Below are 11,487 nucleotides of genomic sequence, written 5' to 3' on the forward strand. Positions count from 1 at the left end.
AAATATTTGACGACATCTGAAAATTTTCACTAACAATTATTGGCTATTTTTAATACAAAAGAGATGCGTAACTTTATCACAAATTCAGCTATCATTCACCAGATGATCCTCATATCCAACAAATGATTAAATAGATTTTAAAATACAAATTAATATCATTAATTTTAGAAAAATTTTAGCACAAAACATTCACAATTGTGTTAAATATCTAAGGTTTTAATGTCGAGCGTTCGACTCTCAAACAACCAAAATAACCAATGACGTCAAAATACAGCTGTACTGGTGTACACAATAGTCGGAGAAATTTCCAACGCCTTGTCTTTATAATTAGCAAAGTCTTTGCTTTTGCCTCTAACCCGCGGTGAAAATACGAGTTTTGTTATTATTTTGTTTTATTTTACGACCACAAATAAACATTTGTAATATAGCACAGGGTGTTTGTAAACACATATTTTAAAATTAAACAAATTTTTTAAAATGTGAAATTCACCGATTGAAAGAAAAAATGTTCTGCAAAATTGTGTTAAACCACCCCGGTTGAAGTAGAAAATATCCACCTAAAACATACGATTTCGGCGGATAAACACATTTTTAATTAGAAAGAAAAAAGCAGCATCTCTTTTATATTCTAGACGTAGTCTAGGCTTGATCTCGATTGCTCGTTCCACTTCTACCCCACTCAGTTTTTTTTCTTTTAAGAATATTTCATTGTTTGAAATATTGTGAGTTCTAGGCAGTGGACAGAGAATGAATTTTTGGGACAGAAATAAATTGGGAGAGGAAGAATTCAAGATAAAGTCTCGTTCTTGGGTTTATAATTCATCTCTGCATTGACATCAGATAAAACAGCCAGGAAGGGAAGGGTTTTCAACTCTTCCAGGTGTAATAGTTTTTCTCGTTCCGCTTTCAGAATTTTGTTGGTTCCCCAGAATAGGATTAACTTCTCCATTGTCTTCACTGTTACTGCGCTCTGTCTCCAGTACATATGCTGTTTACAGTTGTGCCACCCAAACAGAAACTTGAGTAAAAATCGACTTTTGCCTTCCAGAAGTGGAGTTTTAATCGAGTTTCAAAGTGGAGTTTTCACCTGCAATAGCCAGGGTTAGAACTCAAGCTTTCACCAAGTTGGGGGGTTGTTAAAATTGATGTCGACTGGATGATATCAGGATAATATCTGGATGATATATGGATGAAATCTGATGATATTTTAATGATATTTGGGATTAAATTTTGGTAATATCTGGATGATGAGTAGTGGAGTTTTAATCAAATTGCAAAGAAGAGTTTTTGCCCGCAATAGTCGTGCCATATATTTTTACTTAAGTTTGAACCTTTGAAGAGTAAAATAAGAAGTGAAAGAGTTTGAGTCTTTGAGGAGTAAAATAAGAAGTGAAAGAGTTACTTGAAAAAGTTGGATAAGAATTAGTCAACAATGAACATTTGTACACATAATTTTCTCACCTTTAAAGGAAGTGTTCGCGAAAAATAAAAGGGGGTATAGGCTTACAGCGAAAAATAAACGTTTTTGATCGTTACAAATCTTACTTCTATCTGTTGTGTCTATAAGGAGAAAATTGTTTAAACGACTTATACTGAAGAACGTAGCGTCCATACAAATTCAGAAAGTTTAATATAAGACTTGGATCGTAAAAAAGTCAATTTAATATCAAACAAACCTACAGTCATCGATTATTTTTTAACTCATTCATATAGTTAATATTTAATATTCGTTAATTTGTATACAATGCAATACAATACTCAGCTGATCCAGAGGGATGGAGTAGTAATTGTATCTTTATCTTATCTACAAATATATTCCTGACTACTCTAAGATAGAGTAGTCGTTGTATCTTTATCTTATCTACATATATAGTCCTGACTACTCTAGGATGGAGTAGTCTTTGTATCTTTATCTTATCTACAAATATAGTCCTGACTACTCCAGGATGAGGTAGGACCTGATGGAGGATGGGGTTGGGTAGTTCTTGTCTCTGCTTTCTTCTGTTTGTGTATCCTTGATGGTATTGCATATACATTTGGAGTATTCTTGGACCCTCTGGTAGTGGAGATGAGTGAGAAACGGAGTAGGGTTTCTATTGCAGGTATAGATTTTAAAGTTTAAAAGGGACTGTGGATCAAACTTAAAGAATAACATGTCCAATTTACATATTTCTTCTTATTCTTTTCTCCAGCTACGTAATAGTGCAAATTATATTCGAAAAAAATTGCAATTGGAAAAAATCAAGTTTAAGGTAGAAAATGAGGAATATCTCCATCCTTTTCATTTATGAGGGTCACTTGAAATTACGTGTGCAGTCCCTTTAATTAAACTTCTGTCCAAATATCCGCCCTATGCATATGAAAGGCCAATTATGCTAATTTTATCAAATTAACTTTTTCTTTCTGATGTTAATTACAAAGCAATCAAAACTGAAAACTTGATGAATTTTAAGCAGAGTCAGAAAGAGATGAATTTTGTTTATTTCTTCTTTGCTAAGCACTGGACCATGCATTGAGACAATTTATTTCAAGTTTTTTTTCCAATAAAGGTGGGTTTCTGGCTTTATTTCTGCAGTTACAGGGTGTCCCACGAAACATGACAGTTATAGCAAGACATTCTTGACATTGAATTCATTTATGACATTTAAACTTCGACCTACCTTAAACATTTATAATTCTTGAAGCAAAAACCACAAACATCTTTTAGTCCTGGCATTTCCAAAATGTGGTCTGCCTTTTCAGAGATATTAAGATTTTTGTTCAGATTTCGATTTTATGAAAAAAAAACGAAAAAAGTCTAAATCTGAAAGGAAATTCTTCATATCTCCGGTAATATTAAAAGCACACAAAAGGCAGAGCACATTTTAGAAATGCCAAGATTACTAACTGTGATTACTAACTTATAGAATTTAACTTTTCAGTTTAGTTTGACGAATAAAATACGCATATTATGTCAGCGATCAAAGACGACCTTCAAATCGTCTTGCTACTGTCATGTTTCGTGGGACACCCTGAACGTCAGTCCATTTTCAAAGCAAAAATATTTATAACATTTGTGTATCTTCATAAATTACAATGGAAACATTTTTGTTAAAAATGTATTATGCAGCTTAAAGATGTATCTTTTTAGTGCACACAGACAAACTTAAATAGGGTAACCACTGCACAGCCCATACTACGCAAGTGTTTGGTCCTATACCGAATGAAGTGCTTTTATATATTTAATTTATCTCTTTTAGGAAGCTTACTTGTTGCATCCTATGCATTTACAGGACCTTTAGCTTCAAGATTAGTGTCTAGGTAAACATCTTATACAATGAAGAACACATTTAAATTATTCCTTATAAAGGTATAGACAGGGTGTCCCAATAAAGAGGTATATCCCAATATAGAGGTATAGGGTGTCTGAATAAACATGGGACTTAAGTAACGACTTCTATATCGTCTTTAATTCGCGTGGCATTGTCACGTGAACACAATTTGTGTAGCATTCCAGTTAAAACATTATTAAATAAATACAGCTACTTGGGAATTCCAAAATGTGGCCTACTATGAATTGAACCTTTAAAGTGGACGAAGCTATTGAATAACAAAGAAAACTTTCAAATGTTTAATATCTCCGTCAATTTTAAAATACAAAGAAGGCAGACCACATTTTAAAAGCTTCTAAAGCGCTCAGTCTTTATTTGGATGTAATCAAAGACGATTTTCAAGTCGTCTTTTAATTTCCATATTTATTGGGACACCCTGTCTTTGTATCTTAAAATGAAACCCCCTGGTTTACGAAAATTCTTATATGGCCAACTTTAAATTTCTTTGAACTGTTTTTTTAGGGGGGGTGGACAATATTTCAATTTTGTGGATTTTTTAGTAGAATATATTTTCCATGCTTAATGTAAGAGTGTATTGTATTATAGTAAACATACGGACTGTATATTTTGCAAAATGGTCATTTGCTCAATAAAAATATTAGGAACAAGAAAAAAGTTAAAGAAATATTTTGTAACCCCTGAAAATTGTACAGGGTTAACCACATTGGATCAGACTTTAAAGACGATATTGTACGGAATTTATACTGTGTGTCTGTTTCAGCTTATAATTACGATTCCCTGCAACTGAAAACTTATTTCTTTCTTTGCCAAATCATTAAATCAATAGATAATTTTATCTATGTCAAAATACATAATTCAACCATGATATCGTCATATTCTAAGAGTTTCTGGTCGTCTTTTCATTCTGATCCTTTGTCGTAACCCTGACACTAATACAGAGCGTCCCATATCATATTAGATTATCTCCAATCTTTAACACCAAAATAACCCCTTAATACTCGAAAAACTTATCATTTTCCGCAAGAAAATTCCTATATAAGCCTTATGTTATTTTTCAAAATGATTCATTCTAATGAAATTTTCCAATTAGTCCCGAAAATCGTAATTTAGACCTGTTTTCGGTCTAATATGATGTGGGACACCCTGTAAGTTAACGATTGTTAAACCAATAGAATGAGTTGAATCAAGTTAAAGTCATTCTCTTCGATAGGATTGAGTTTAATAATCTACATTACATAATTGTTATATATTTGTCGATTATTTTGAGCCATATTTAATTTTTTCATATTATCTGCTTTAATCACGTGTCTGCATTAGGAGGGGAGGAAGGCTAGCCACAATAATTTCTAGTCCGAGCCACATTCTCCTCATTTCCTCGTCCTTCCAATATTATTTTTAAAAGTTCTATTCCTCCAGGATAAAACTATTTAAGAATTGAGCCACTCTAGGGCATATGAAATATTGAATTTTAGTAAATCTAAAAGATAGTTTCATTTCTCTAAAGATTTAAACATGATTTAATCATTGTAATACTTTGGTCTATCCATATTTTATGCCCTAACGTGACCAGATTTGTTAAAAATAGTTTTATCTTCAAGAATTAGAAACTTTAAAACACAATATAATCGAAGGACGAGGATTTCGAGGTGGTTCGGACGTGAAATTGTTGCAGTGTAATCCCAAAATCATTATCCCAATATAAAAGCATGCAGCGAAATTTAAATATGTATAATTCAAATTTTAACAATCTCTGTTTATCTAGGTTTGGTACAAGAAAAGTATGTGTTTTGGGAGGCTTCCTATCAGGTAAAATATTGATAATCAGAATATTCTGGAATAGCAAGTCGAAGATTAAACTCGAGTATGACTTCAAATAGTAAAATGCATATGAGGCCCAGCAACTGTGTAGTGTAAACAGGTCCATTTTACTTGATAAATATTACTAAATTAACTGTAACAACATCAAATCCACTTCAGTATTACTGTAATGTCGTCTTCATATTCTGCAGTTTTCTTGTCATCCCTACGTACACATTTCATTTATAGAATATTTTTTATGACAAAATCCAGTTTCAAAATCGACATTTTTAAAAACTTTGAGTGTTTTTACACTTTTTACAAATTAAAAGGACTGTAAGCGTAATTTCAATTGTGTTCCTACTTCCCTCCATGCAAAGATGGCAGTGTCGATTTACTGCGGTAGTCTGAATCAAGGTTGATATCAAAGATTTTTTTTTTTCATTTTCGAGTTCTCTTTCAAAGTGAAATTTTTATTTACAGATGTAAATGGGGCATTGCCATCTTAGCATGGAAGGTGACTACAAATTAAGCTTGCAGTCTATATAAAAAAACTATAAAATGTTAATATGTCAAAAAAACAGTATAGTTTCGACAACATTTAATTTTGTAACATAAAACACCTACACTAACTACACACTAACCCAAAATAAATAGGGTTAACACAAACTTTAATTATAGCTGTTGGTTTGGCTGTAGCAAGTGCTATGAACAGTCTACTAGGGCTTATTGCAACATACAGGAACTAGCCAATTTCTTTAAACTGTCTTTTTATTCATGAATTATTGAGATGCTTGCTTAAATTTCATTTATTTTCAAAACTGGGTTGGCTTTAAAGTGTTTGCAACGTAGATTAATTAAAATAACAGAAAGGATACAAGATGTCGTCTTTCGTTTACAATGACCTACAGGCAAAAGCCCAAAGGAGTTACACTTAGTCGGCTTTGAACAGGCTCTCTCTACGCTGACTACGTGTAACTCATTTGGGCTTCTGCGTCAGGGTTATTGTGAACGTCACACATATACATCTTGAAAAGACGACATCTAGTGTCCTATCTTTTATTTGAATTTATCTATGCACGCAAGAAACTATCCGTATTTTACCAATTACATGTCCAGTGGCCGAATTTAAAGAATTTGAGCGGCGGTTTAAATTTAAGCCACGGCTCAAATATGGTTGGTTCCACTGAAAATCATAATCATTGTTTCAAGATTTAAGCCGGCGCACAATTAAAACCGGATTTTGGCGGATTTAAACCGCGGCTCAAATTCTTTAAATTCCATCTCAGGGCTTCTAAAAAGTATGTGGTAAAATCAAAGGTCGTGCTACCCTTTCAAGTTGATCCAGTCTTGGAATTTTTTTTTTTTAAAGCTATCTAGGTCTATCAGGGGAGAGGGGTTAGGGTGGGTTGAATCCATTGGAATAAAATTTGAAATATCCAATATCGATATTTTCAATTCAATGCATTACCGTGTTCGAATTTTTATCAAAATATCTAACACATAATAAAAGTTTATAAATTAGATATTTGCAAGTTAAATGATCAGAGCTGAAAACTTTAGAATTGGATACCTTTAATTCTGATGCTTAATTTGAATTTCCAATGTGGACACTTTTAATTTTCTTCTGAATCCGCTCTTTTTCTTAAATATTCTCTTACTGCAAGTTTCAGACCAATGAGAGTTCACTCGTTAAATGGAGCGCAAAATTTTTAATTTTCCGGCTTCTCTGATTGGCTGTTTTAGTTTCTCAAACCCCCTCGATTGGTTAAGTAATATACACTTTCAAAGACACAAACTTAAGCTTAACTTAATCTTGAAATTAAAAAAAAGAGAGGACGAAATATTGATCTCGATATCCACAATTCTAAGATGTTCAGCTCAGGAAATAAATGTTGGCTGGTTTAGTATAATTACTGGATTTGGATTCGGTCTGATGTATATATCTTCTATAGTAGCGGTAGCAAACCATTTCACAAAGTAAGATTTTAGTTGTTTATCAAAATATTTTAATCCCAAAGAACAAAAGTCAACTTAAACTCGACTTAAACTCGACTTAAACTCGACTTTTTAATCCCGGAGGTCGACTGTAACTCGACTTTAACACGTAAATAGTCGTTCGATCCAGAACCTGACTTTAAACTGAGATTTTGTACCATTTTTAAACGAGATTAAATACCACTTATAAACGAGATTTTCAAGTCGGCAAAAATACGACTTTTAAGGTCGAGAAAAGTCGACCTTTTATCGAACTTGTTTAAAACTGGGATAAAAACACGACTTTTTTACGACTTTTGCTCCAAATTTGCAGAATAGTTATCAAAAGTCGTTTTATAGATATATATCCAAGTTTAAGTTGGCTGTGTAAACTAGTTTTAAACTTATAGTATTCTATTTTATTCGAGTAAAATCTTAACAAAAATATTTAAACTTTGCATTTTTAAGCCTGAACCAAATTGGTTGGTCATGGTTAAAATTAAATTCTAATCTAAACTTTTTTACCTAAAGGTGTTAATCTTGGACGACTATTTGATTGGTCCAGCACCATCACCGAGTTTTTAAATCTAAAAGAAATAGCTGGCCAAAACGTCTTGACCAAAGGAATTGAGTTTTTGCCACAAACTCAAATTTGCTAATCCCTATATCTTTGCAACCTGATGGTGTACGCCTTTGATGTTTAAAACTTATACTTTTTGATCTAACATAATTCATAGTTGAAAATATCTAAAGTCCACGACAATGTGTTGCAAAGATATTGGGATTATAAAATCAGTGTTTGTGACAAAGACTCAATTCCTTTGCCAACTTTTTTTGAGATACCCTGCGGCAAAGTTTTTCATATCAATGGTTTACAACATCGGGTTGCAAAGATAAAGGAATGTCGAAATCAGGATTTGTGGCAAAAACTCAATTCCAAATCTGACTTAGGTTTTTTTTTAATTGCGATAAAAAGTAACACCAAATCTGCGGAAGTTAATTAAGAAATTGTTATGCAATTTTGAACAATCACATAAAAAAATGAATATTAAGGAAACGATCTCTGGCGATAGGAATATGTTTATGCGGAGCTGGAGTTGGAACCTTTTTACTCGCACCTTTAGAATCATATCTCACAGGTCATTCATTCATCCTCTTGTGTTCAGGGGAGTTTACTGGGGTTTAAGGAACTGTAGTCTGTAACCGTGGTTTCAAGTGACCTTCTATGCCTTTATTTACAACGGTTTCCGTGAAAGCCTTGTCTGATTTAGTATGAATAAGATATTATTAAACTTTATAAAACGGATTATTTTTTATTGTGATTTATTCAGAAAAGTGAGTCTGCATATTTCTACTGCAGGAAAACATGTAGTAGTTATCAGAATTTAACTCTTTTAAACCTAGAAAAACTACAATACTATGTTTCATGTTGAATACATCCTATCTCATGGTTTTTAAAACATTTTATTTCTCTTTCTAATATTTTCTTTATCAAATAAGTTAGTTTGTTTTTCTTGAAACTTGAACCTGACTTTAAACTGACTGGAAGGAGAGGGAGGTGAGGGGGAGGGAGGGGAGGAAGAGGCTTGATTCCCTCTCTTGTTTGTCAAGAACAACTTTTATCATTTAGTTTTTTCATTTAATTTTGTAAGTTTATGTTCCGATTTCGACATATGTATTCAAATTCTGTGTTTCAAACGGACATTTCACAAGCACTAGTGTTTGAATCTTTCTACGCAAAGAACTAAATGAATTTAAAAGCAAAAAAAAATAAACTTTTGTTTTACTGAAAACTAAAATAGGCATGCAAATGTAATTTCAAGTGTCCCTCGATGCAAGGGCATACACAGAATTATACCCAAAGAGAATAGAATATATATTAGAGTGGAATTTACTAGAAAAAGCGTAAAAAACGGCCATTTTGTTGTACTGTTTCCATACTGGAGGTGTACTTCACATATTAGTGCTATATAATCTTTTGGGCCCTGAAACATCATTTTATAAAAAATCTAAAATTGATATTTAAAAGAAAACCAAATTATAAAATAGGCTGGTTTCATAATTGACTAATGATCATTTCACATAGACTCTATGCGTTTCACTTTACAAACGATGAAAGGCTGAAAGGGACCGACAACATTCATACCGAGGGATAGTCTAAATTCCCCTCTAATATATATTCTTTTCTCTTTGATGTTTTTGTGCTTATTCTCTATAATCTATGTACAAAACGGTTAAACAGTTTGCTTGCAAGCTAGGTTTTAATTGGTTTAAGAATATTAATATTCACTTTTTAGAATCGACAGAACATAAATATTTTCTTTAGAATTTTGGAAACCATTCAAAATATTCACTAATGTCAAGTACACAAGTAGTGCATTAGCTGTATTGTGGTCAAACTGTAGATAGTTACACGTTGTACACTTCGTTTTAGAGGGATTCACCCTGAGCCCAAAACTTAAGACAGGGTATCGTTATGAAAACCATTTTTAAAACTGGGGTTACGCGAATGGGGTACAGGCAGTTTTGTGAATATCAATATTTTTGTAATGACATAATTTTTTTTCAGTTTGTTTATACTCTTCATTTTTTCGAATCTCTTAAATCTAAATCTACACAAATGTTAAGACCCTAAAAAGGAAACTCGGGAGTTTCGTTCAACAATACTCTTTTAAATTTCGGGCTCTGAGCCCGAAATTTAAAATAGTTTTGGCTCTGTTTTCAAGATATTTGAACAAAGAACTCTCTTTACTAGATGAACAGTAAAAGGTTTAAAGGGAACCGGTCTGATTCGGGCATTACCTTTTTTGCATGAAGGTCACTTGAAATTACGCTTACAGTCCCTTTAGATATACTTTATGAACATCAAACAATCGAAAAAAGAAAGCTCTGGAATATATAACTATAACTTTAAATGGTCCAATGTGAATAAAACACAGCAATTGTGCAGTGCAAACAGAACCATTTCACTAAGTAAGTGATTTAAGAAGTTATTAGTAAAGCTATATGCTTTATAACAACACAAAAGCATTTCAGTATTTCTTTAAAGTCGTCTTCCTATTCTATAGTTTTCCGGTTATAACTGTATACAATACATTTTACTTGCAACGTGAGATAACATATATGATATTTATTTTACAGTTAAAAGTAAAGTTGAAGTATAGATAAATACTGAATACAAATATAGAAAATAAATTCATTTTTGAAAAGATCAAACAGTTTTCAAGGATAACACAAGTATCTTTACAACTATATCAAATATGATATTCAAATCTCACAAATAATCTTTTTGGTGAAAAGATCTAGATCAGAAAAATAAGTTTTGAAAATCTGAGGAGCCATAAAATCAGTTTACATAACTCTCAATTAAAAACTGAAACTGGATGAGTATTAATTGGTCATAACGTCATAATCAAAAAATCCTCATTCCATCAAGACTGTTCGCTGGCTCTGCTTTAAAAAATGTCAGTCTCTTTATGAGTTAAAGTTTTTTATTTACAGAAGCCTACGGTCGAAGAGCTGCGTTCTTATGCATGTCTGGATTCTGTCTGGTCGCTATGCTCGGAGGATTGGTGATGAGGCCGGTCAAATTCGTTAATCCGGTTCAAACAGGTAGAAGTATATCCTATAAACACCATATTGATGTACTTAGTAAAACAAGAAAATTAAAGTATATAAACAGAGTAAACTTGTCCGTCTTCACTGTTCATCTTGCGGAGACATTTTAGACATTAGACACATCTTTGCAGTTTTTTACCCTTTTCATAAAATAAACTCTAGCTGACATAATAATATAATGGCTTTTGAAATTAGGTATTACAATGCTAATTCATAACATAGACGATATAGAATTTGTTACTAAATTCCCATATTTTTTGGGACACCCTGTACATCAACTGAAGTATTTCTTCTATGTCGTCTTCCTATTCCACAGATTTTTCAATCTCACTGTTAAAATACTGTTTGTAGAAGTGAGGAGAATAGAAGAAGAGGGTCCAACAGGGTTAAAGGAAAAAATAATCACACTTTTAATTGACAGGTCAGAAAATTGTTTTACCGACTTTTTATTTCCGTATCAACGACCCGGGATTCTCCAACAGCGGATTGTTAAGTTCCTTTATAATTAGTTTTTCCTTGTGACAATTATGTAAAATAATATGCTTGTTTTTCGTGAATTATAAAGACTGAAAGCCCTAAAGTTGAATTCTTTTTATATTCTAGTTTTTTAAAGAAATTATTAAAGCTGAGAAGGTAATTAAAGAAGCCCTGAGTTGGATTAAGCATCATTTTTTATGATTCTAATAAAGCATTAATTTCAGAGATTTGTATAGAAGCCCTGAATTTGGTTTATTCATGGTAGTGGATCTATGCTGACTGGCTG

General features: G+C 32.4%; 1 protein-coding gene across 1 annotated transcript; it reads left to right on the top strand.

The window, feature by feature from the left end:
* The first annotated feature begins 1,943 nt into the window (after positions 1-1,943).
* On the top strand, positions 1,944-11,480 carry LOC111700132 (monocarboxylate transporter 12-B). Its single transcript, XM_023470952.1, has 9 exons — positions 1,944-2,102; positions 3,240-3,300; positions 5,095-5,138; positions 5,811-5,871; positions 7,038-7,109; positions 8,160-8,245; positions 10,608-10,718; positions 11,076-11,145; positions 11,426-11,480. Exons 1-9 carry the CDS (start codon positions 2,069-2,071, stop codon positions 11,478-11,480), a joined length of 594 nt encoding a protein of 197 aa, XP_023326720.1. The 5' UTR covers positions 1,944-2,068.
* Positions 11,481-11,487: the final 7 nt, after the last annotated feature.

This window comes from Eurytemora carolleeae, unplaced genomic scaffold (genome assembly GCF_000591075.1).
Source record: "Eurytemora carolleeae unplaced genomic scaffold, Eaff_2.0 scaffold370, whole genome shotgun sequence".
NCBI lineage: Eukaryota > Metazoa > Arthropoda > Copepoda > Calanoida > Temoridae > Eurytemora > Eurytemora carolleeae.